At 36.9% G+C, this 27,877-nt stretch overlaps 1 protein-coding gene across 1 annotated transcript in view; it reads right to left on the bottom strand.

Annotated features, from left to right (window-relative positions):
• The window catches only part of LOC149173058 (MADS-box protein GGM13-like), a 41,460-nt gene extending 17,345 nt beyond the window's left edge, over positions 1 to 24,115 (bottom strand). Inside the window, exon 1 of the mRNA XM_089426559.1 lies at positions 23,884 to 24,115. Within this exon, the coding sequence (XP_089282685.1) occupies positions 23,884 to 24,115 (232 nt within the window). The remainder of the gene's footprint in view (positions 1 to 23,883) is intronic.
• Positions 24,116 to 27,877: the final 3,762 nt, after the last annotated feature.

Below are 27,877 nucleotides of genomic sequence, written 5' to 3'. Positions count from 1 at the left end.
TCCACTATCAATGGGATAATTCCCCTCTTTGGGTGGGATAGCTCCCTTATTGATGGGATAAGTTCCCCTTAATAGAGATACATGAACCAACTGGAGGCGCATCCATTTCATCAAACCGACCTCTAGAAGGTTCTAGAAGTAACCACAAGTAACTTTTTTAAGATGAAACTCGCGCATTTTGCCTTTTACAGAAGGACGCACCTGTCCCTTAGCATACAGAGCGTCCATGGACGCAGCTTTTGTGAACATGGTCAGCGTCCCCGCAGGTAAGGCTAGAGAGAACCTGCGACCCCAGAGATAAACATAGTTTTTACAAGACTTTCTCTCTTCTTTGAGTTTGAGATGGATAACAGAGGCATAAGACATGCCTAAAAAGGGTAGCATGACTGTTGATTTGAGCCATACTAAACACTTAACATCTATGAGGTCTAGTCAAACTCTCGACACGAGTAGAGGAGGATTTGTTTCATTTTTTAACGAGCTTGACACAGGAAAAGAACTATGCTCGGATGCGGTTTCATGTTTACGCAAGCTTGAAACGAAAAACTATGCTTGTTATAAGTCCACATGCCCCCAGCATAATGACGCAAATCAAGGTACATGCCCCCCAAGCTTCATTGCATTCAATGAGGTGGATGGAATGAAGCTTTACTTTCGAAATCTTAGAAAGACTCGAGGGAGTTGTTTCATTTTTTAGTGAGGTTGACACAGGAAAAGAACTATCCTCAAAACCCTTGTTTCATTTTTTAAACGAGCTTGACACAAGATAAGGAACTATGCTCATAACTACTCTCTACAATCTACCTAACATAAAACTTTACTCTAAAAACCTTGATTCATTTTTTAACGAGCTTGACACAAGACAAGGAACTATGCTCTAAAATCCTTGATTCATTTTTTAATGAGCTTAACACAAGACAAGCAACTATGCTCATGACTATTATCTATAATCTACCTACTTAACCTACCCTTGTTTCATTTTTTAACGAGCTTGACACAAGACAAGGAACTATGCTCAAAAAGTTCACATGCCCCCAGCATAATGATGTAAAGTGAGGTACATGCCCCCCAGGCTTCATTGCATTCAACTGGCTGGATGAAATGAAGGTTTACTTTCAATACTTAACTTGAAAAGGGAGTTGTTTCATTTTTAAGGAGGTTGACACAAGAAAAGAACTATCCTCATACCTGATTCATTTTTTAACGAGGTTGACTCAGTAACAGGAACTGTCCTCAAAGACACCTGTTTCAATTTTTAACGAGGTTGACACAGTAATAGGAACTATCCTCAAAACCCTACTTTCTACAATCTACCTACATATCCTAAAATCTAGCCGATTCATTTTTTAATGAGGTTGACTCAGTAAAAGAACTATCCTCATAACCACTGATTCATTTTTTAACGAGGTTGACACAGTAAAAGGAACTATCCTCATGCTAGCCTGTTTCATTTTTTAATGAGGTTGATACAGGAAAAAACTATCCTCGTTTCATCCAGTTTCATTGTTTACCGAGGTTGAGACTAGAAGAAACTATCCTCGCACACACTGATTCATTTTTTTAGCGAGGTTGACACAGTAAAAGGAACTTTCCTCACTTAACTGATTCATTTTTTAACGAGGTTGACACAGTAAAAGGAACTTTCCTCGTCATCCAATTTGATTTTTTAACGAGATTGAGAGAGGAACAAACTATCCTCGTACCTTTGATCATGGCTTCCAACTGGAAGAAAGACATGTCAATGGACACACCTTGATCATGGCTTCCAAGAGGTCTTCATCAGAAGGAAGAATAGTTCTTTGGAAGGAACACATGTCAAGGGACTCAAAAGGGATAAGAACATCGTGTTCAAGTAATCCCATAGAGTTTTCCATGTCAATTACCGGATCTAAATAAAAGGAAGATGAGCAAACAGTGAGAGGCTCACTTACATCGGTAACTGAAAACATGGGACCAGTTGCCACATAATTAACCCGTGGCAGGGTAGATACCACTTTAGAATCAGGAACATTTAGGGGTGTCATATTGTTGGTAGTTGAAACAAGACTAGGGAACGAAAGCTGGTCTACAGTCACAATACTGCCATTGTGAGGGAAAGATATCACACGAAAGAGTGTCGATACGACAGCTTTCATTGCATAAACATAGTCTCGCCCAAGGAGTAAATTGAAATCCAAGGGACCTCGAACTACCATAAGATCAATACAGACAGTTTTACCTTCCAAGGTAATGGAAAACTTAGGAAGGATCCCAAAGGTTCACTAATGGTTCTGTTAAAAGCTTTCAGATTCTGCGTAATAGGCGCAAGCTGAGGGGAACCCAAAGCTTTCCAAACAGTTGAGGATAAAATACTAACAGAAGCACCTTCATCTACCTGAGTACGATGTATGTCTCTACCACCAGCTTTGACAATGATTTGGAAAGGGATGGAGGAAGGAAGACGAGGTTCTGTCAATCTATTCCAATCAAAGGAAAAGACCTCAGTGCTTGGAGGGGGTTCTGTAGAAACAGGTGAAATGCCCCCCGGCATAGAAGAATCTGATGTAACAAGAAGAACCTGAGTGGTATGAAGTTCACTTTCTAAATGGAAAGTGGGATCGACCGAATGTGAAATTGAATCGACCACTTGATCAACTAATTGATCATCAACCTGAGTGACATGAGTTTCACTCTCCAATGGGAGAGTGTGATCGACTATACTTGAATTTAAATCAATCACTCCGTTAGATGACGGTAGGTTGGGAGAAAGTTTACGGTAACCAGTTGGAAATTCTTGTTGTGGAACAGTAAGGTTTTGCAACAATGTTGAGGCTTCATCCATGTGAGGGAAAATGTGAGTTTGATGACTCCCTTTGCATAACTTACAAGGAAACCTAACTTTACCCTTTTTCCCAGGAACCTGACTATCACTGGTTGATGGATCAATGGAAAGTTGATGAGATTTTTCTGACCATACTTCCAAGACCTTTGGAATACCAGGACAATTGACAAGGAAGTGGTCACCCTTACAAAGCCTGCAAGGGTATTTGGGTTTACGATGCATGTCGGAATTTTCCTCAACACAACTAACACTTACAGCCATGGTTGGTTGGTTGACTTCTTTCTTATCTTGCTTCTTCTTCTTCTTGTTCTTCTTCCCTTTCTTCTTCTTCTTAGCCTTCTAGTTACTAACATCAAGGCTTTTACCAGGCGAAGAGGAAGAAATGGAGGAAGAAAGATTAGGCGAAGAAGGTAAAGGGTCAACAGAAGGTTGGTGATGTTGAGATGGTGAACTCTATTGAGGTGAAGCATCCGGTTGAGATGGAACAATTGGAGTATTTTGGGCCAACGAAGTTGAAAATAACCATATCGGTAAACCTATTGTAAATCCAGGTAATGATAAAGTAGCCATATAAGGAGGACCAACATTTCCAAAGTAAGGAAAAGTACTAGGATTCTCATTAGGAGGGGTTCCTAGGTTGATAAATTCCGGAACATTTGCCATTATATTCAACTTCAGTGAATTTTATTAACAATTTAAAACTAAAATTAACGATTCACAATTCACACTTAACAACTAAAATTCACAATTCACACCTATGGTCTCTAAAAGTAAAAACAAACAAATTAACACGCGCTATCAAATCTAGGAGTCAAACCACACACAAACAGTAAGCTCTCCGGACCGAAAACACTAGTTGGTGATGAAGCCCAACCTCGCAGAATTCAGTACAGAAATGGCGGGTGGAACAGTTACCCCGGCAACCTGCTTAATGAATAGACCGGCACAAGTTCCTCCACTTTAACCGTCTCGAAGTGAAGTGAACCCCCTGGAAAATCCAAGTGAGTATAACCGACGTCTGCTCCAGGTACAGTGGGACCTTCCCTCCACCGTCACCTTGGGTAGAATCCTAAAGATTATGGTCACTAAGGTTACCAACGGCAACAAGTACACCTGGGGGAACAGTCTAAACTCCGACAGCACGCAAGGGCAGAGTAGTAAGCTCAATCCCCTTACCGGCTCCTTGACAGTAATCCAAGGTTTACCGATAAGTGACCCCTGGCTCCTCGACAATGGTTAATCCGAGGTTTACCGTTTGTAATACGTACTGTCTGGCATCGTTCCCAACGAGGGGGGAATGATCCCCTCACTGGTTCGGACACGAGCTCGTGCTTCTCCTTTAAGAGGAGCTTTCCCAGAGTGTAAATGTAACAATTGGATTTGATTCTATCACAAGATCGACTACTTGTTTGGTTTTACTGTCTTGGAGAGTTAAGTACTCACCTACTCCAAGACACTAGCCTAAGCTATGTTGGTGCTTCAGAGCCCTAGAAATGTAAAAATTACTAGATGAATTTTAATTAAGCGCTGTGTTATTAAGGCTGTTATTACTCAAATGGGTAAATGGATATGAAACCAATGGTGTTATGACCCGACTCAACTGAATGTAATCGAATATGACAATGTAATCTTTTCAATTCGATGAATCCTAACTAAAGTAAGGAGAGAGTTTCCTTTCACTTCCAACAATGCAAAAAATTGATCATTAAGAGAAAATATAACAAATTCTCTAATGCACTAATTTCATCAAGAAAAACTAATGCAAATCAGTTCCAAACCATTTTTTTATTTTCTATTTCGTGTAAATTCAAATCAAAGAAAACTGATCTAAATCTACGATTGATTTTTCAGAATGTAAACTATGCAATGGTAATCTAAGCACAATTCACTTGAAAAGTATGCAAGTGTAATCTATGCACATTTTTCATTCATATTCTGAAAATGAGAATTCTAATTATGCAAATGTGATCTATGCAAGAGAATTCTCAAACACAAGACGATTCTAATGTAATCTAAGAACCAATCAAGTGCAAGTCGAGAAAATTGGGTGAGAGTTCCAAAGATCATAAAATAAAAACACTCAAAGGTGATTAACACTCATACACAATTTTGCAAAAACACAAGCAAAAAGATGCAAAATTGTGAAAGGATTGAGACAAACCTCCAAGTAATGACCAAAGGAAATCAAATTAAGAATTTCTCAAAAAAGAGACTCAAAACACCCAATTGATGAAAGCTTAAAGTAGGAATGCTAATCAAACAAGATTAGGTGAAGATTCTTGGCAAGGGACTAATGAATCTGGGCAGAAAAAACTAAGAAAAAACAGAATCTAAGAGCAAAAAAAGCAAAAATGGAGTTTTCCTAAATTTTTACAGGAAGACGCAGGTAACCCGTTAGCACAGGTGCAGGCCCGCTCTGTGCACATAGCAAAAGTGCGTCCAGGGACGCACTGTGCAGCACTCAAAGGGTGCGTCCTTCTGAAAAACTCAAGAAAAACCAAAATAAAACTAATCCTAAGCTAACCCACCCAGAGACAAGGTCACAGAGCCAAAACCAGAAAAATAAACCAATTTTCTCAAAGCAAAGTTCACACAAAGGAAAAGACTTTTCTCATCAATGGAATCTATCCCCAGCGGAGTCGCCAATTTGTCACACGGAATCAGTCAAGGGTGCGGACACAGCTGACCTTCCTAGAAGTCTAAGACATTCTAATGACAAACAAGACAAAATGGAGTGATCTTTCTCTAAATATACCTTTTAAAACATGAAAACTACAAGTGTTTAGGCTTACCTTATTCCAGAACGTTGTTGTTGTAGTCCGTCCTTGCCGATCCGGATGAGCTCCTCCTTCACATCAATTCCTGCAACCACAAACAATCAAACAATTACCAAGCACTTGCATTTCATATAATAAAACATATATTCAACATGCAGACCAAGGAACACATGAAATAACTCATTAACACAAGCTATTGAGAAAAATAAACCAGTTTGTATTAATAACGAAACAAAGAAACTCTTACAACCTGGCCTTGGTGTTGTGCAAGTTCCTCCCAGGGTCCATCAAGGGTTTTCCTCTACTTTGACAAAGCTCACCCACTTCCAAGTAGAATCAAGCAAAGACAATCTCTCCTCACAAGGTTCTAAATGGGAGTCCTAAATCCTGCAGCATTTACCCAAAGAAATCTATAGCTTTCAACCTCTCCTCCCTCTGGCTCAATGTCTTTATTTATAGTGCTGTAAAGAGGTTATTCAGGTCCACTATCAATGGGATAATCCCCCTCTTTGGGTGGGATAGCTCCCTTATTGATGGGATAAGTTCCCCCTTAATAGAGATACATGAACCAACTGGAGGCGCATCCATTTCATCAAACCGACCTCTAGAAGGTTCTAGAAGTAACCACAAGTAACTTTTTTAAGATGAAACTCGCGCATTTTGCCTTTTACAGAAGGACGCACCTGTCCCTTAACATACAGAGCGTCCATGGACGCAGCTTTTGTGAACATGGTCAGCGTCCCCGCAGGTAAGGCTAGAGAGAACCTGCGACCCCAGAGATAAACATAGTTTTTACAAGACTTTCTCTCTTCTTTGAGTTTGAGATGGATAACAGAGGCATAAGACTTGCCTAAAAAGGGTAGCATGACTGTTGATTTGAGCCATACTAACTGTAAGTAGTCAAGGTGACATTTTTTAGTGTAACACAATGTACTATCAGTTGCAAGAATTTTCATATAAGGAAAACTCTTACATGCAGAAGGAATTCATTAATTGAGATTTGTGCAATTTTACAAGGTGTAAGATTAGTGTGAGTGATTAGTGTTACACACGGTAATAGTAGGATCACACAGGAAAAACTGCGCTAGGAAATAGGAGCTTGTAGGGTAATGTGGAGGACTTAATGAGAAGTCTATTTTGCCTGTGAGCATCTGTGAGGATTGTACTAAGAGCTAGCTAACTGTGAGAGATAAACTTGTCTGTGATCATGAGATATTTCCACTTGCATGATAATACATATTGTGGGGTTTTTAGCTGAGGCTTTCCCCTGAGTATTCTTCTGTGTTTCATGTGCATTGATTTTTCTTCTTGGTATATGTGTTCTACTTGATCTTGCTCAAATCTATTAAGCTTCCGCAAGTTTGATTGTAGAAGTAGATTAAAGTATTTTTCTTTAGTCATATTTCATTATCAGGTTAATCTAAAGTCATAATTTCTACACCCATGAGCCTTAGAGCCCTTTTGTATAATTTTATTTTCTTCTTTTCACTTCTTATTTACATGGATCTCTTATTATTTTTTTCTTATATTTTCATTTAGTATTGATACATCTTTTGTTGAAGGATTGGGTTAAATCATGGAAGAAAGTCATTTTTAGGTTATTTATAGAGTCAAAAGAATGATTAATCCTTATAAAAACTTTGAAAATCCATCTTCATCATTGAGCTGCTTGGATTAGTTTACTAGTTCACAAATCTAGAATTTCTGGAAGTACCTTGTAGAAAACTAGTAGTAATTTTCTGTTATTTTTTAGAACATGTTAGTGACCTTCAATTGAGTTGATTACACTTGTATTATGTCATAAAAATATTCACATTAGAAAAAAAATATTCCTCAATTAATTTTCGCTTGATTAGGTTAGTCATTTGATAGGTTAACTAGCTCACTAGTTCTTGAATTTCCAGTTTTTAGAGTAGTAATTTTCTGCTATTTGTTAGCACGTGTTTACAGTGGTATTTTGGAGTGATTCCAATTGTAACGGAGTCCTTACAAATCCTAATTAATAAAAAAAATTGTCTCATCCCATTTTCATTTGATTTACTTGGTAATTCGGTGAATTATCTCCTCTTGTAGCAATTATGTTTTGCTTGTAGTAACCTCTTGTAGAACTTCTGTAACACGTGTAAACTCGACTAGATTTTCTACAAAAGCTTGGATTTTATTTCTTAGGCTTAAATCATGACCACTAGCCTCTAAATTCATGATTGAGGAAGAATAAACACCAATTAGGATATGCCTTTTTACAAAGTAGATCAGGCCTATTTATTTGAATTCACGCTCTTAGGATTTCAATTACAAATTATTGTTCTTGCCTAGGATTAATTTATGTTAGAACTAATATTTCCATTTCTGTAATTACTTTAGGCTTTCGTTTCATTGAATTCACTCCATTACATCAGATAAATAAAAGGAGGACACATTGTATGTTGTACATATAGTGTCCTCACCTCTTAAGTTTTTACAAACGTCGGGTTGATAATTTAAGTTGGTATACTTAGGAGTTGCAACATTCTTATTGCAATACTGGGGCTCATCACTTTTTGGCATTGTTTCCAAGGAGGTGTTAAAGTATGCATCGTTTTCTTTCCTAGTTGATTCATTTCTTTTTCTTTTTGCAACAACAAAAAATTGCATTGGACATATTTCATTTCAAAAACAAAAATTTGCATTGCATTAGCATTCTTATTCAAAAAAAATAATTATACTTCTCCAATTCGAACCCCTCCACCCCCGCCTCCCCCCATTTGATCACATTGTGCAATAAGAACTACATCACCATCCACTTTTCAAGGTATAAGAAGAAGATATGGAAGATGTGATAGAAGAAATGGATGGACATGATAGCAATGAAGAGATCATCTTGGATTTCCAATTCAATATATTATGTCAGTGTTCATATGAAGAACATCCCTCCATATTTCCTTCCCAAATTTCACGGTATGAGGTTAGATGATCCGAAAAAATTTCTATTTTAATTTGAAATCCTTTGTAGATCTTATGGTTGCTTACTAAACATTCAAAGTTGAGATTGTTTCCGAAAATATTGAAGGATAGAGCTCTTAAATGGTTCATGAGTTTAGGGACTAATTCAATAAGATCATAGAATGATATGCAAAAGACATATCTAGAAAAATATAAAGACCATGATCTTAAAGAATAAATTTTTGTAATGACTCAAAAAGAATATGAAATCCTTGATAATATATCAGAGAGGTTCATGTATGATGTTAAGAGGGAAAAATTACATCATTTAGGATCTGACACCCTAAAAACCCTCTTACTTAAAACAATTAGGGATGAGTGGATTGATCTCCTTGATCTCATGAGTAGAGGTGATGTATCCCAATTATAATTTGAAGAAATTTATGAAACATAAAAACACATAGCAAGAGGAAGGGAAAGAGTAAGTAAATCAACATCAAGATCAGTAAGTCAAGCTAAACTTGGAAATTTGTTTGATGACTTTAAAACATAAATTCTTAGCAATCTAAACGAACAAATGGAAATGTTAAGAATGGAAGATGACGAAAAATAAGATGTCGATATTTGGGTTGTCCGTGTAGAATCAAATGTTATTAAATATTTACCATCATTACCATGGTTGAAGTAATTTTACCAAGAGGACAATGGAGCAAGTCAATCACCGAAGAAGTTATGTAATGTAGCTCCAAGAGGACTATGGCAGCCTACTCAACCTAGTATAATTAAAGAACCTAATTCATAATTTCAAGGTTATGAAAACACATCTCAAAGTAATTGGAACACACCCTTTCCTTGGCAACCTTGGCCATCTCAACCCCAAAACAATTCTTGGCAACAACCTTGGCAAGGAACTTATGGAAGAAATCCACAATATCCTCAATATTTTCTTCCATATCTTCCATACCCAACTCCATGTTATCCCTAATATCCACCTCCACCAAAGCCACATCCATCTCAAAGATCCACTCTCACTCAACTACCTGTACCACCATTTCCAAACCCACACAAGAAGGTAGCACAACCTACTTACAATGTTGAGGTATAACACTTCCTAACATCTCCTCTTGATCTAAATGGTATTCATCTTATCTTTCTTGATGTCGTTGAAGGAGAACATTTGGGAAGAAGAAGATTCAAATGAGAAGACCAAAGAATCATGCGCTGCACATGATGAAGAGAAGACATCAAAATCATAGATTAAAAAAGTTCCCTCATGTTTACCATTAGATCCTCCAAGTGTTCAAGAGAATAATATGAAAAAAGAGGAATATTTGAATGCCATGGTAGAAGAAGACATGGAGAATGATCTAGACGAGCAAGCGAACGAAGGGCATCAAAACTAGATTAAGGTCTGGTTCCAGAAAATCAACAAGAGGGAGAATCACTCTCTTCTTCAATAGTACTTGATATCATCAAAGTCAAAGCATTTGGTCTCTAAAATTTAGGTTCATGTAAAACTATATATTTCAAGCCTGCACATGAGTTTATCTATCATATTCATGTACACATGGCTCCATTATGAGTATTACTATACTTGAAAGAGATTAAATTGTTTTTTCAAGTAGAGTAGGATAGAAAAAGAAATAAAAAAATGAAAAAAATAAGAGAAAAAATAAAATCTCAGGTGACAAACTCCTTTGAGGCACCCGAGATTGGCTCATGGATTGAAAACCTTCATGAGGCTGTCAATGGGTTGGAAAAGAGAGAAAAAAAGAGAAAAATAAAAGATCACAGGCGAAAACCTCCTTTGAGGTGTTTAGGCAGGCCTACTAGTTGAAAACCTCAATGAGGCATCTAGTAGGCCTAATAGAAAAATATGAAAAACATGAAAGAATTATTTGTTCCATGTATCTCTCTCTGGTGAATGAAAGTGCTCTCCAATGTTTGAAAGCAACAAAAAAAAGTTAGCACCAAAAGAGAAAGTTGGTCAAAAATCTATTCAAACGAATTCAAACTTGGACTTTCTCCTCCTTTGCTCAGAGCCTCCAGAATAACCAATGCCATGTCAATCCATCACCCTCATCGATTTCCAACATCGACCCATCGTTTCCAAGCCCTTCTCATGAATTTTCCTCTTTGTCCTAAAATGCTACAAGAGGGCTCTATTTTGCTATAGGAGGCCAAAATACATACATACATACATATATATATATATATATATATATATATATATATATATATATATATATATATATATATATATATATGTCTTTTTTTTATATATCACAAACCATGCATCCATTGGGTAAGATATTTCATGGAAAGATTCATATGGATGATGGTAACATTATCAAGAAATTTCAGCAAATTCAAGTGCACACTTTTTGAGAAATCATCCTCCATCACATACAACCATTTTTTATTTTTCTCGTGACTCATGCATCCAATAGGCGAGATTTTTTATGGGGAAGGTCATAAGGATCATGGCAAAATTTTCAAAACATGTCAGGTCTATCGAGTCTACCATTTCAAATATATGGATGAAACAATTCTACTCTAAGGGGTTGTCATAAAATTCTATAGGAGCAGTCTGAAATGCTATAGGAGGCAGATCTAATTGGAGAAAGAGGCCAAAAGGTCATGTATCCTTTAGAAAATGTTGAGAGAGGTCCATGTTAGCCTCATCATTCATTTTCAACACCAAACATATTCTCCACCCTCATTTTCACCTTTATCCATGAAAGGAAACCATTTTCACCCCTTCTTCCATCCCTTCCACCACAAAAAAAATCTTCGATCCTTGTCAACCTATTACTCATGCATTATCAGTATTTTTAAAGGCATAAACTGAAGGAAATTTTGATCTTAGCAGGATCTATGTGACTCTTACATGAAGAATACCTTTTGTTAGCTGTTGCAAGATTCACGATCACTCATGAAATAATAACATTAGATCTAGAGGAAATCTACGTGAAGGAAAGACCTGCATCATCAAGCATCATCCAACAAGATAGAATTAATAAATACATAAATTTCTCAAGAAATTTTAGAAGAAACTCAATAAAAACCTTACTCATATCCAGATCTACGATGCATCCATCAAAGGATCAACACATCAACAAGCAGCCTCTGATAACAAGCATCAATGATGAATTAGCACACCATGCAACACCTGCAACACAGTATTTGGCTCCACCATCACCTAGAAAACACACCTAGGGTAAGGCTTAAGTATGAAATACTCCGAAAATTTCCTATAAACTTATTTTAGCTTGAAAAGTGTTAGAAGTGTATGAAGGAAAATGTATTTTTAAATAACCCAAATTAGTAGCAGAGCAACCTTGGCCTTATCTAGCACACAACTTTACCTTTCCACCAACACACCCACATGTGTGGGAGAGGAACAAGATAAAAGTGAAGAGGAGTTGAGAAAGTGGATTTTAATGGAGGAAAAGGAGTGTGAAGGGATAAGTGAGGGAAAACTTACTAAGTTAACTCAAAGATCTTTCAGTTTGTTTTGCATGCAATGAAAAAATATAGAGAAATTTTGAAAAAGAAAAAATAGGGAAAAAATCAATAAAAATATGAAAATAAACGAATAAAAAGGTGGACCCACCACCTCTTGGCATACAAGGACTAGATACTATAGGATTCGGGTTGGTTGCTATAGGATAAAACATAATTTGTACAGGAGAAAACAAAATTTCTATAAGAAGAACGAATTTTCTATAGGAAGGTCATACTTGGTACAGGAAGGAACAATTTGCTACAAGAAACTATCTGAGTGCTACAGGAAAACAAATTTCACCCAGAACAGATATCAAAACCTTGGGAAGAAAGGAATTATTCAAAGTAAAAGTCAGTAAAATTTTTGTCTCTCCAACATTTCGCATAAGGATTCCAAAAGAACCTCAATCATCAAGAAAAAGAACTCTGCAAATTTACAGTTTGGATTATAGTAAGAGAAAACAATTGGATTGGTTGACCATTTTCTTAAGAATATGGTGCGTTCAATAGGGAAAGGGTGCATCTTGTAATTTCTCTTTCCTCTACCTTCGAACAATAATTTCAAAAATTCTTTTGTTACAACAACCTCCACTGCATAGGAACTTACAGGGTCTGCAAAAAGTGCTAATGCACCTCTGAAAGCAATTCCTCTTTAACATATCCCTACATTCCATGGCCTTACATTAGAGGATCCAAATTCATATCTGTTCGAATTCGGTGTGCTGTGTAGAGGATATGACTATACCACCAACCCCCAGAAACTAAAATTATTTCCCTCTACATTAAAAGGAGCTACTTTGAGATGGTTTATGGGATTAGGTGGTGGTGTTATAAATAATTGGGACCAAATGAAAGAGTCTTTTCTAAAAAAGTATCAGGACTATTGCAGGTCTTGAGAATTAAAAGATGAAATATTTTAGATGGTGGCTAAACCAAATGAAACATTGGAAGAGTATGTTGAACGATTCCAGTATAATCTTCAAAGATCTCCTTATGCATCATTACCTTTACTTGATAATGTATTTAAAACTGCATTAATTAGGGGAATGAAGGAACAACGGATTGAGACATTAAATGTTATGGGGAAAGGAGATATTTATCAAGAAAATTTTGCTGACATTATTGATTTATGTATCAGGAGTTCGAGGGGTAGCACAAGACTAAAACCAACAGAGCATGATCGATTTGTAAGAAATAATAGAATTTTGGCAGAAGGAGTAACTCGTGCAGAAATTGGAAATTTATTAGAAAATTTTAAAACTGACATATTGGGGACGCTGACAACACAACTTGATATTATGCAGGCTAAACAAAAGTAAGTAGAAGCAGAACAGAATTTGGCAATCTTCTATCCCAGATGTAGGAAGAAACATAGCCAAAAGGAGTGTCCATTAGATGCAGTTCAAGTTTGCACCATTTGTACAAAAGAACACTCCACAGAGAGTTTCCCCTCACATTCTAGATTGAAAGTAGTAGACAAGGAAGTAGAAGAAGAGTTAGAACCAATGTATATGCTTAATCAGCACTGTTAGTGGCAGCCACAGCAAATAGGTATGTTTTTAGACCCAACTTCTTCTTTCCAACCTCAGCAATACCATGCTCAACAATACAATTCAATGTGGCAAAATCAACCTCCCTTCCCGAATTGGTCACAAAAATCATTCCCTTCATCATCTCCATGGCCGAGTCAAGTAAGCCAACCCAATTGGCCAAATTTTCCCTATACCTGACAATATTGGAAAAACAATGTTTTTCCACCGCAATGGACTCCTCCTACTTCACAAATTCAGACCTGGTAGACAAACTAGCAAAGGCCAATGAATCAGCTAGTAGGAACTATCTCACTCCCTCAACCTACACTTCCAGCACTGCAATAAAATCCCCAATCTAATTTAAGGCCACAACTCCCAGCCAAACCCAACCCCAATCTAAATAACAGACCGATCCAGACCATTCAAATAATCGAAACACCAGAGACAGGAACTGATCTAAAGGAATGTGATGACCTTCAATTAAGATCGGGGCGTATCACTGAAACAGAGGGAGATAGAACAGTCCAAGTTGAAAATCAGTTACATGTAGAACAACCATTACAGGAAGAGGACATGCCTAGACAACAAATTCATGATCCAGTAACCACATCCTCTCCTCCATTCCCAGAACGCTTAATTATACCTCGACCTATACAACATCCTAATTTTGACATTCTGGGAGAATTACGAAATATGTAAATAAAAATCCCGCTCCTCCAAGCCATTCAAGACATCTTGATATATGCAAAGACTACCAAAGAACTATGTATAAAGAAACCAAGGCGGACAATAACAAACAACCCAAAAGTCCAAGTAGTTGGCACTTTATCTGACTTATTATTAAGAAAAGAAACAGCCGTTAAATACGAAGACCCAGGAAATCCAATAGTAACAGTACAAATCTATGGTCAAACCTTCTCAAATGCCTTAGTTGATCTAGGAGCTGCAATTAACATCTTAACAACTGTTACTTGCCAAAAACTGGGCATTACATCAGTAGAACCAACCTCCACTTTATTAGAACTGGTTGATCGATTTGTAGTTAGGCCAAATGGCACACTACAGGATGTCATGGTATCTGTTGATTCCTAGGAATACACAGCCAATTTCCTGATAATAAACCCAAAAAACCGACTTGATAGACACCCATTGATCTTAGGCAGACCTTGGCTCGCAACTGCTGATGCTTTTATCGGTTGTCGACAAGGAAATATGACCATTTCTAGGGGGGAAAATATTAAGAATCTAGCTTTATATCCCTCAGTGCAGCCAAGTGTCACAATGATAAAAACTAACAAGCACCTTGTATCATACCTTATAGAAAATACCAGATCCCCATTAACCGTACAAGAGGCCCTCGATTTCAAAGACCAAACAGAAGATGATGCCATTAATAATTTCATTAGCCAAACTGAACTCAGATCCCACATACAATGTCACATGATAGAAGCGACATTTGATAATGAATTAGAAGAGGATCTTCTTAAACACACACATTATCAACCAATACCTACTACCTCTATCTCGAATAGAAAAATTGTGGAAATTGAGCCACGAAAGACTTTAAACATTAATGCCAACCTGACTTTATAGCAAGAAAAGAAACTCATCCAGTTATTGAGGAAAAATAAAGAGGCATTTGCATGGGACTACCCTGATATGAAAGGAATTGATCCCCAGTTATGTACACACCACATTTACATAGAAAAGGATACGAGACCTGTTCGCCAACCACAAAGGAGACTTAATCCTCATCTAAAAGACGTTGTAAAAGCTAATCTCCAAAAACTTTTCAATGTTAACTTCATCTACCCTATCTCCGATAGTAAATGGATCTCTCCACTTGTTGTGGTACCGAAGAAGAATGGAAAGTGGAGAATTTGTGTAGACCATAGAGAACTAAATAAAGCAACACAAAAAGACCACTTTCCCCTTCCATTTATTGACCAATTATTAGACACATTAGCAGGAAAGAAATTCTTTTCTTTCTTGGATGGCTTCAATGGATACAATCAGATTCAGATTGCCCCTAAAGATCAAGACAAAACTACTTTTACTTGTCCTTAGGGAACATTTGCCTATAGAGTTTTACCTTTTGGCTTATGCAATTCTCCTGCAACATTTCAAAGAGCTATCCTCAGCATTTTTTCAGACCTAATAAATGAGGGGCTCAATGTCTATATGGATGATTTTACACCATACGGAGATGACTTTGATGCAACATTGGACACACTGGAAAAAGTCCTCCAGTGCTACATTGCCACCAGGCTTTGCTTAAGCCATGAAAAATTCTATATGGTGATGACTAAAGGCCTTATTCTAGGCCACTATATCTCAGCAATTGGCATACAAGTAGACCCAGCAAAAATTCAAATAATTTTGCTAATTCCCACCCCTACCACTCAAACAGAGGTATGCAGTTTTCTTAGATTTTCTAGTTATTATAGAAGGTTTATAGAACATTATTCACATATTGTTGCACCTCTATATGCACTAACAGGTAATGTTGACTTTCTTTGGACATAAAAATGTGTCTGTGCTTTTCAAGATCTGAAGAAGCTTGATTCTACAGCTCCAGTCCTTTGTGAACCAAATTGGAACCTACCATTCCAGATTTCATCAGATGCCTCAGATACAGTTATTGGAGAAATCCTTGGGCAGGAAGAAGATAAAAAACCATATGCAATTTATTATATTGCTAAGAATCTATCCCCTGCTGAATTGAATTATACTGTTACTAAAAAAAAATTTCTAGCTGTAATACATGCTATCAATAAGTTCAGGCATTACATTACTGGATATCCTGTTATTTTATATACAGATCACTTTGCCATAAAATATTTAGCAAGTAAACCAATCACAAATGGTAGAATAACTAGATGGTTGATTTTATTGCAGGAATTTGATATTACAATCAAGAACAAACAAGAAAAAGGAAATCCTGTAGTTGAATTTCTCTTGCGAATGCCAAAAATAGTGGATGCAGCAGCAGTTGAAGATCAATTCCCAGATGAGCATTTATTTGCTGTCACTGTTAAAACACCCTTGTATGCTCATGTTGCGAATTACTTACCAATAGGTAAATTACCAAAACATCTAACCCCCAATGAACAAAAACAAATTTTCCAAAGAGGTGCTTGATTTTCCTGGATTGGGGGCTACCTGTTTCATACGACAGAAGATATGCACATCAGGATATTTGTCTGGGAGGAAGATCAATTCAAAGAGAACCATAGGTATTGATAGTTTCCAATGCTGCACGGGAAATCCTGGCAAAGGTAGGATTGTTAGTCTATCTTAATCGCATTCAGGAATCCAACGAGACTGTGGCAATAGAATTCTTGCAAAATTTACAAGAAAATCGCTCCACATTAAGGGGAAGACATATAGCAATCACCGATGACGTAATTGTGGAGGTCTTAGGACTACCAGCCACTGGAGGTATCTGGACCCTGAAGAAGGAGAGATTGCAAAAGATCGTGGAGATCTTCCATGATGAAGGCCATAATATCACAGTCAGAGGAAAGGGAGTCCTACCAATAGCATTAGGAGAGTCGTGGGCAGAATTGGCAAGGATCATCTAGAGCTACATCACCTGTGAAGGCAGGAAAGATGTGGTAAGACCACGACACCTTAAACTCTTAGCTGTATTAAAAGAAAAATGCTCTGTTAACCTGCCTACATTTTTAAATTCATTACTGCATGATGTTGCCCAGAGCATGAAAAAGTCACAACATGTGGAATTGGTAGTGAGTCACCATGGGCTAATATGGCTGATAGTCAGCCATAGTTTGGCTCAACAACAAAGCAGCTGGGAAGAACTAATTGCTATAATAGATGGGGCACCAACTCTGCCAGCCCCAAAACACAAACATACTGTTAGTACACCAAATAGACCATCAAAAAGTATAAAATCAGTTAGATTGGCAGGAATTAGAGGGATATTGGAAAATCCCCAAGGGTGTACTAGCCAGCCTGTAGAGATAGATGACTCAGGGCATGAGCAACCCCCGCAATTGGAAGGAGAAGAGAACGAGAAGGAAACGGAAGAAAATGAGGAAGGAGAGACAGAGGAAGAGACTGAGCGACCTAAGTAGGAGGAGGCGGAGGCAGAACAATGTGAAGAGAGCCCATTGAAAAATCCATTTCGAGAGGATGAATTGGCCAAAATTCTAGCCAATATGGGTGAATATGGCTAGCCTCTCAGCCTGCTAGGCCTCTAGACTGAGGAAGAACCAAAAGAGAATTCTTCTCAGGATAAAAATGCACTCGAGGAATTGCACGATGGGGAAGAAAATATAAAAAATAATTTTGAAAGCATGACAGGGGAAGAAAACAATGAAGATATGGGAGGGGAACAATCTACTCCCAGCTAGAATACACCATAAGAATTGCGTGAAGAAGAAGGGGTGGACAAGGAAGTTACCCAAGAAGTAACAGAGCCAGCTGGGGTTTCTACCCCTGAGCAGCCTAAACCAAACATCGAAGAAGTACCCCAAGAGGAAAACTGAGGAATTGGCCAGGATGACAGTCCAGACCCAAAAAAACAGACAGTTGTCCCTTCTAGGGAAACAGAAGAAATCAAACGATTATGGAAAGAACATTAAAGGTTGCTAAATGTGATAGCTCGACTTCGACAACAAATCAGGGTTTTAAGAATGAGAAAAAGAGTAAAAAGAACTTCAGGGGAAAGACATGCGGCTACTCCGTTGATACCCCCCAAGAAGAAGATTCGAAAGATCCCTGTTAAGCCTGCAGTTCAAACTGCTGTCAAAGAATAGTTTGCTGAAGCATAGTCTGCCGTTCAAATTGTTGTCGAAGAACAGTCTAGTGTTCAAACTCTTGTTAAAGTGCAGACTGTCATTCAAAAGAAAAAGGAACAAAATTCTGCTGCTGCTCATGTTGAAGTGAAAACGGACGATATATCGGTCTATGACAAGGAAGTTCAGACAGAGGCACAATCCTCTGAAATGATACAGACTATAAACACAAGGCGACACAATAGGAAGATTCAAGTCAATCTTCCACTGGACACTACTATGTGGGACAACGATCCGAGGACAGTAAACCTATGAGAGAATTTGATGCAAGCTTAGCAAGCAGTTGAAGAACTTACAGAACAAATGGTTTCTCGAGAAAAGTATGAAGAATTACACCAACAACTAAGGAATGTCAATTTATCCGAGAGCCAAGCCTTTGAAGGATGGAAAAAAGAACAAGAAAGAGTCACAAAGGTAACTCATAGATTAGAGGTAGTCATGAGAAAGATGGATACCTTATGCTCTCTCTACACTGACGTCCTAGCATGTAGAGCCCCTGCCAAGAATTATGCCTTGTTTTTAATGGAACGATATTTGCAATTGAAAATTAAGGCTGTCAAAGCAGGAGCCCCTATCCAAATTAATACCATTGATGATTTTATAAATTGTTGTAAGAATTATTGACCGAAAGTTCAACGACTACTATGTGAATTCTATCTCCATAACCTTGTGTTAGACCAAGACACAGAGCAGAACCCTAGCCCTTTCATTGGGGATATCCAACTCCAGGCATTTATTTCATTTGGATTTAATCAAATTAAATGTCTTAAAGCCTATAATACCTTCCAAAGACAAGAAAATAGATTAGACTTATGGGTAAGAGCTGAGCCTAGAGATCCATTACAGTTATGGAACAAACACAGAAGCCTTATGAGGACTCCATGCGTGATTGATGCATTAAAACCCATTCATATAGCAACCAATCGGCAAGGGATAGAATATTTATTTATCATTAAGGACCTTGCCATTGCAGCTGCTAAATTTTGATATTAGACCTCTAATCCGAACATCCAACTCAAGGAACCATTTAATTACTAGAATTTTAAGTTAGCCACTAATCATCTTAACCTCTATGGTGAAATTATCTTGAGGGCAGGTCCATCTTGGTTAGGATATAGGTTTCGAAGTCTGATTATTTGGCACCCTGCACCTAGATACCAAGCCTTGTATGAGATTCCTGAGGGTCAAACAGGCCATCTTTTTGAACACCTAGTTAGGCATCATGGCTGTAGGCCACCACATGAGATGCCATCTCCAGCCTACTCTCACTGCCTTACATGTCAACTACAATGTTTTCATGAGGGCATGAAAAAGGGTAAGTAGGGGGGTGTGTGGAGTATTGAAGAAGGTATGTTTTCATTGACTATTTTGCCATATTTTCTTTAGAACTCGTAATAACTTTGCATCATGAACTAGGTAGATAATGGGAAATCATGACAAAATCTATAAAGATTTATACGCAACATAAAAAAGATAATAATTTCCATTTATTATGCAGGAAAAGGGAAAAACTAAAGATTGCCACTCCAAGGAAAAAGACAGGGCCAAGCTAACCATTTTCCCTTTGGTAGGGAACCATATGCAAACAAGATGATCTAAATTGAAACATCTCAGCAAAGGAAAGGAAAAGGAGATATCGACTCGGCGCATGAAAATTACCAAATAACTGAGGATTAACAGTTTGGTGAATCCCTCAAGATCCTTTGATCCTGAGGGATCGTTGCTTAACTATTTTTGCATCCTTTGATCCTGAGGGATCACTGCTTAACTATTTTTGCATCCTTGATATCTCTGCTTCAGCTGTTATAAGTAGGGGCAACACTGCTAGCCCGAGAGATTATTAATCTTCATGTAACTTTTCTCTGTATTTCGAAACTTTGATCATCGACTCTCGTTGAGAAGTGATCTACTGTAACTATGCTTTAATGCTTTAATATAAAACTGGTTGTTGTTCCATCTGTGATTCTGGAATAATCTCAAGCGGTGTGTCCCTGGAGGCTAAGGGCCCAGCCCTGGTGGAACACTTGCTCTTGTATCATTATCTTTAGTTCGTGTGTGGTTTGTATTATCAGCCTTAAGTGGTAATCTAGTGTGTTTTGTTATCTTATATCACAACTCTGTTATATTTTATATATCATTCTCTGCAATAGGAAAATCATATTGTGCATTCTGATCTTACAATGCATTGTTGTTCTTTTACAATCATTAATGTAACATCGCTATTCTTTAAAGAATGCTATTGTTGCTCAATTTCAAAGTAGCCGAGCTGTAATTTTCTTAAGTTGGTGTTACTGTATTCGTCTATGGTTTATACTTCATACAATTGTTGTTCAATTAATGTTGTTGTTCCATTATGAATTGTGATCATTACCCTTTCTAATCGGGATCAATACTTGTGGTATCAGAATCAGATTACTGTTTTTCTTAATATTTTTGTGTGTTATGTGTATAGTCTATTTCAGCACCGTGTATCTACAATTGGTACTACGCGCTGCTCTATATTACATTGGTAATTTGTTTCCGTTCCATTTCTATTTGCTGTCTGATTTATCCTTTTAGTAAAGATTGATATTTTATTTCTGTAGGATAAGGTTCTTGTACTTGTTTCTGTAGATTAAGGTATTGCTATTCATCAGATTTAGTTACTGTTACATTTTCTAGTTGTTGTTCCATTTCATAGTTGCTGTTCCATTTCTTGTTATGTGCATTACTGATTGCTTTGGTGTGCAGAACAATATGAAGCTGTAGTGGGCATTTGCATTTGCTGTCTAGTCCCTAGATTGATGATTTGTTCCTTGATTACTTTTAGTTACATCAGTCCCCAAAGGCATGAGTTATTGTTACTGGACCTTTGATTGATAAATTGCTTAGTTTTCCAAATTCATGATTTAAGCTTCAAAGTATTTTGCTGCAAGTAGATTTCCTTTCAAGCATTCGTTTACTCTTGTATTTTCTTGAGCACTATACTACTAGGATTACTCTGAAAAATGACAACCTCAAACGGAGTACACTCTTTGAGATAACAAATCGTTCCTGGATTGACAAGTTAATGTGAGGTAATTAGAGGTGAAAAAGACCCCTTTTACGGCTCGACATATATCTCCCTCCAACACTACTTCTTTGTCTCTCTATGTCAACCCCCCCAAATCACATGCTCTCTCACCCCATATCTATCAATCTCTCTATCCCTCTCTCCATGTATCTGTTTCTCTCTTCTTCCCCCTCTTCCCCTTCCATCTATATCTATATCTCTCTTTGTCTCTCCATATTACCCCCAAACCATACACTCTCGTTTTCTAACATATTTATCTATCACTCCCTCCTCCTCTCCATCTCTCTCTCTCTCTCTTCCCCTTGTCTCCCTCTCCCTCTCTTCTATCTCTATTCCCTCCTACTACCCTCTCTCCCTCTTGCTCCATATTCCTTGTTACTCCCTCTATCTCTCCACCTTTATCTCTCTATGTATTTCGTCATACTCCCTCTCTTCCCCTCTCCATCTCCATATCTCTTTCTCTTCCTTCCTCTCTCACCCTTTCTCTCCCATCTCTCTCTCTCTCTCTCTCTCTCTGTCCTCACCCTCCAGCTTTGTTACTATATGGCTCTCTCTCTCCTTCTCTCCCCCATTCTCTCAATCTCTCCTTCTTTGTCTGATTATCTCACCCAAAAACATACACACTCTCCCTTGTCACTCTTTCTCTCTCTCCACTTCTCACTCTTTGTGGATTTCTTCTTCTTTCCCTCTCTCCCCCTCCAAATCCATCTCTACATCCCTCCCTCTCTCCTCCTCTTTCTCGTCCTTCTTCTCTCTCCTTTCTTTCCTCCCTTTCTCTCTCTTCCCCCATCACTCTCTCTATCTCTCTATCTCTCTCTCTCTCTTCCTCTATCTTTCCCCTCCAATCCTCTCTCTTCCCCCCATCACTCTCCTCCTCCCTCTCAATTCCTCTCTCTTTTACTTCCTATCTCTCCCTTTCTCTCCTTCCCCTCTCTCTCTCTCTCTCTCTCTCTCTCTCTCTCCAACTGTGTTAATATATCTTCACCTTTCTCCTTTTCTCTCCTTCTCTCCCCCATTGTCTCCATCTATCCTTCTTTGTCTCTTTATCTCACCCCTAAGCCTACACACTCTCTCTCCATCTCTCCATTGTCACTCCCTCTCTTCCCACCCTCTCTCCCCCTCCAAATTCATCTCTTTATCCCTCCCTCTCTCCTCCTCTCTCTCCCTTTCCCTCCTACCCCTGTGTCTCTTCCCGATCTCTCTCTCTCTCTCTCTCTCTCTCTCTCCAATCCTCTCACTATCTTCCTCTCTCTCTCTCCTTCTCCCTCCCTCTCTCATTCTCTCTCTCCCACCTCCATCTTTATTTATCCCTCTCCCTCTCTTACCCTTCTTTACCTCTCCCACTCCCCCGACTCTCTCTCTCTCTTCATTTATCCTCTCCCATTTTATTCAGTTTATCTCCATCTCTCCCTTGTCACGCCCCCTATATTTCTGCCTGTCACTCAATGTCTTTGTTCTTCCCTCCCATATATATCTAGAGTTAATATATATATATATATATATATATATATATATATATATATATATATATATATATATATATATATATATATATATATATATATATATATATATATATATATATTAATCCAAAGTTATTAAATTTAATAATATTAGTATTATAATATAATAATATCAATATTAGATATAATAATATTATTAATATTAATCTTTTAATATTAATATTAGGGTTAATTAATATTTTTTTTGTGCCGAATTAATAATAATTTGGTCCATGCTAATGCCCCCAAAGGCTCGGTATATAATTAGATGTTGGTTTCCAATCATATTTGATATTTTTTTATATATTTATCATACCTCTTTATACCTATTTTATATTTATTTATTTATGATACCTCTTTTATAAATATGGTATTTGGCCCATAGGCTTCACCTAAATAAAACCTTTTTTTAATTTTTTGTAAATATATAGAGGTTTATTGAGTAAATATAAAAAGAAGTTTTATTTATTTACCATAATTCTAATTTACTTATATTTTTATTTATTTACCATACCTCTGGAGTAAGTATAACAACAAGTTTTATGTATTTACCATACCTCTAGTTTATTTATATTTAGCCGCATGACCAAAAGTGGCCAGAATCCAGGCAAAAAAAATTCAAAAAATCTGATAGAGGGAGTGTTTGTGTAATATCCCTATCGTAATAAGTCGGTGTAAAAGTAATTTTAAATCACAAATCAGTTATAAAAACTAATTCTTGATATTCCTAAAATCAAGAAAGGAAAGAAAGAGCTAGGATAATAAGTTTGGTTGTTAAGGCAAGGATAGTGGGAGCCATAATCTACATGATCGTAAATGGTTATAAATCCATTTCTGTTATCGCCATTCTTTTCGTGCTTATTTTTCGGAGCATGAGGCCTCCACAAGACCTCAAATTGCAGCAGAAAAGGCCAATCCCTTTTGGCATTAGGGGTCGGAATTCTAGGCACCAATTGCTTTCGTTATGATTATGTTGATGATGAGCATTGCAGTTGCACCCATGGCTGCTACTTCAACTGTCAATAATACGGAGGCGGCTTCTTCTACGGAGGAGGGTGTAGGTGTGGGAGATAAACTTCCACTGAAATTGCCTTTCAGTTTGGAAAAGGTGTAGATGTTTGTTTCCCATGTTATGAAAGGGGAAAACATTCCTTTTTGCGGGTAATGGTGACAGTGCTTCATCCGAACCGATCCTTTGAAAGAAAAGCGATGCATGCAGTGGTTGGCAGGGTTTTAGGTTCATCATTTTATGCATGTCTTCTTGCTGGAGTGAATTCATGCAATAGTTGGGGCTCTACGATGGTATTTGGGGTGGATACCAGGCATGTCGACATTTATTCTTGTCTCTGTCACAGCTCTTCACTTCCATTTAATTCTTGGTTTACCTGATGGAGTTACCATGAATTCGCCCATCCACTGGCATGCTACTATAGTGGTCAAGTTAGAGAGTACCTTCTAGGGAAATATCATTGGCATTTAGTTTTCTGCCGCACAACCTGAAGTGTAAAGGGCAGTGGGCGATAAATTCTGGTGAGGGTTCTCATAGCCGGGCGGAAGCCTTTCCACGAAGAGGTCAGGTTAAGGTTGCCATCATCACAGCTCTTGTGTGCTCCATATTTACTGTGGCTTCTGGCAAGACATATTCTATAAAAATCCCTCTCACATAGATCATCTTTTGATGCTTCACACTCAATTTCCTCCTGGAATGTTTGGAATGCATGATTTGGATTTCTTGCGGGTCAACTAAAGAGATAAGTATTTATGACCATCTTGGGAAATATAAGAGTTTGTGTTAGTATTTGAGATAAGTATATGTTATTTTTCTCATAGAAATAACTATTTTGGGTAAGGAGAATACATATTTAAACAATAGCTATTGCATTTTTTGAAAAAAGAATGCATATTAAAGAAATAGAAGTTAATATTGCATCTTTGGGAAAAAAAAGAATGCATATAAAAGAAATAGAAGTTAAGTTGGATTTTATTGGAAAGGGATATATGCTTTATTGCATTGGGATACTAGTTAATTTCGAAGTTTCTTGTGGAAAATTTATGCATTGCATGCATGATAGAAATTGCAATACGATGTGCTTCTTGGCACATCGATAATCACTCTAACTTTCTTGAAGAAAAATGTATGTTTTATATACACAAATATAATGTCTTGTTAGAAAAAGAGAGCATTCTTCATGCATGAAAATAATAACTTTATAAGAGATTTCCTGGAAAACAAAGATAGAGATTCTTGCCTCAAAAGACACACATGAATAGTGTTCATGCAAGAGCAAGAATCCATACTTGTTTCATGAAAAGACCATGTGCATTGAAGTAAAAGTAATTGTGTTTGGAAAGAAACACATGTTGCATGCAAATAAGGGTAGCTATTGTGATTTTGGAAATATGATTTTGTGTGTACATAGAGAAAATGGTCATGTTCACTTTCTTGAAAAATATAATCTCTTGAAAGATTATCTTCATAGATGGGTTGTGTTGACTTCTTGATTGTGATTCATAAAGGGTAAGTTCACCTAGTTTTTGTATCTTGATTTTTATGCATAAAGATGGATATATTTAATAAGTTCTCGAAATGGAAGCTTGAGAATATTTCATATAGGAAGATAGAGAAATGAGGTTATAATGACTTCTTTTAAGAAATAAGTATGTGATTTGTTACATGAAATGATGGTAGTATTCGAGTGAAGGGAATATGTGTTGCATATATTAAAGAAGGGCTATTATGGTAAGCTAATGTATGCACAAAGAATAGTCATTGTGATAATATAAGAGTTATGTTCTTTGTATGATAGAGAAACTATGTTGAGTTCTTGAAAAGTATGTGAAAAGAACATATGTGCTTAAGCATAGAAAAAACAATTTATTACATGTATGAAGATATAACGATTGTGTTATATATGTTAGTAGAACTAAATAGTTAGATCTCTTAAAGAGAATTATGCATTAGTGTGAATAAATATTGTGGAGGTAAAACAATATTTACTTGAGTATATGTACTATTTAAATAGTATTTCATGCTTGCTCATGCATATGAGTAGAGGTTAAAGAAACTCTTTTAGAGGTTGATTATTGATTCATTAATATGGTATCTAATCTTGTTGCCAAAGCTTGTTGATGACAACATTGACAGGAAATGATGGTAGTTGGTGCCAAAGAAAACTGATGTTAACATTGTTGCAGGAAAGTGATCAATGGTCCATGCAGATGAGTTCGAGTTGTAGGAATGTACATTGCTAGAACAATCATGCCCCAAGGAATGTTGTATGTGGTGGTATGTAAGTAAAAGATTACATGGAAACTATATTAGCTTTTAGCTAGTTATTTGACAACTTAATGATAATCCATTATAATGATTTTATAACAATGGTTAAGGGATGGAATCCCTTATAAGCCATTGAGTGAGGGGTGAAATCCCTCACGAGCGTTTAATAATAAGATCAAACATTTGTTGGTTTTCACCCTACGGGGTTTCCAGAGTATATTGGTGTTCAATGGTGTGATTTCCTTTTGTGTCAGTTTGATGATGTTGAATCCTTGATGATGATGGTTCTTTATTTGATGGGATACTCATAATGTCCTAGTAAGTGATTATTTAATACGGTTAAGGACAATCATAAAATGGATGAAAGGTTCATGAGATACCACAATGGTGGTTAATGGTTATGCAAATGGTTATGCAACTTATTGTCTTCTATTGCAATTTACCTGATGTACTAAATAACATTATATGTAATGGTTAATGAAGAATTGTGGAGTTGTGAATTTGATAATTACTTGTGAGTAATCTGTATAAAAAAATTCTGATTCCATGCTTTTACATGTGAGGTTATCGGGGTATGTTACAAGTGGTATCAGAGCTAAAGGTTGCAGTACTGGTGCCTTTGGGAATTGGTAAGCGGAAAAGAAATTGAGGTATGCCACCAGTGAGCATTAACTCAGGTATGAGTTTAACCATTCACATATTGATTTACGTAGTACACTACTTTCGGCATGATAAGTGTGATTCATGTTTAAACTACTTCAAGTAGTAAGTAATAAAGTTTGCTGCATAACTATGTTCATGACATTGGAATTCCTGATGAGGATAAAAGACAATGAAACTTTTGTCGCACTTAAGAAAAATATTGAACACTCATTACACTTAGAACAATATTGAACACTCATTGAGGAAAGTGACAATCGACCACCAACTTTTGATTTGCAAATATGGCAACAACAATGATGCATTTATTAAACAAGATTGAAGTTACAATTAACGAAACTTAATGAGCCATTGCATGAATATAAATTATGGGGAACATCCTTGAATAGGATGACAGATTTTTTTAAAAGGACATTAGAAGAACCCCTTTAGATATTGAAAATATGCTTTGAGTCAAGTAGCAAGACTTGATTGTCATAACTAATTTTGATTAAGTTTTGCCATGGTTTCATTAAGATGATTGGTAGTTGTGATTGGTTAGTGTTGTATGACTAACTAATAGCACGTATTTGCATGAATTGAATTTGATTTGAGCTTATCACAATTCACAAACAAGTGATTATGGTAGTTACTTCATGTATTGGTCTGTTGATGGCAATACATTGAGGGAAATTGGAAAATGTTTAGATTGTTACCTCAACTATCATAGGAATTTACACAGTAATGAATATTTGCATATAATTTTATGCATGGAAGTATTGTGCCGCAAACTAAAAAGATTATGGAAGTGAATACTTGTTAAATGATGCATATGTATAACTAATGTTGTTGATAGGATTAAGTAGTGGTAGCTTAATGGTAACAAGAAAAAAAACTCGTCACGTAAAATGTTGCAATGAGAATTTCAATCATAAATGAGAAAGAATAATGTTATATGATATGCATGATTGTGTTAATTGGAAATCAAAACGCATACAACATGTATGTCAGTTGTGTTTGCTAACAAT

This window comes from Pinus tabuliformis, chromosome 4_2 (genome assembly GCF_031772625.1).
Source record: "Pinus tabuliformis cultivar Carrire ecotype Pingquan chromosome 4_2, CPIR1, whole genome shotgun sequence".
In the NCBI taxonomy this organism is placed as follows: domain Eukaryota; kingdom Viridiplantae; phylum Streptophyta; class Pinopsida; order Pinales; family Pinaceae; genus Pinus; species Pinus tabuliformis.
Note: the sequence above shows the minus strand (reverse complement) of the source record. Positions and strands in the feature narration are given on the sequence as shown.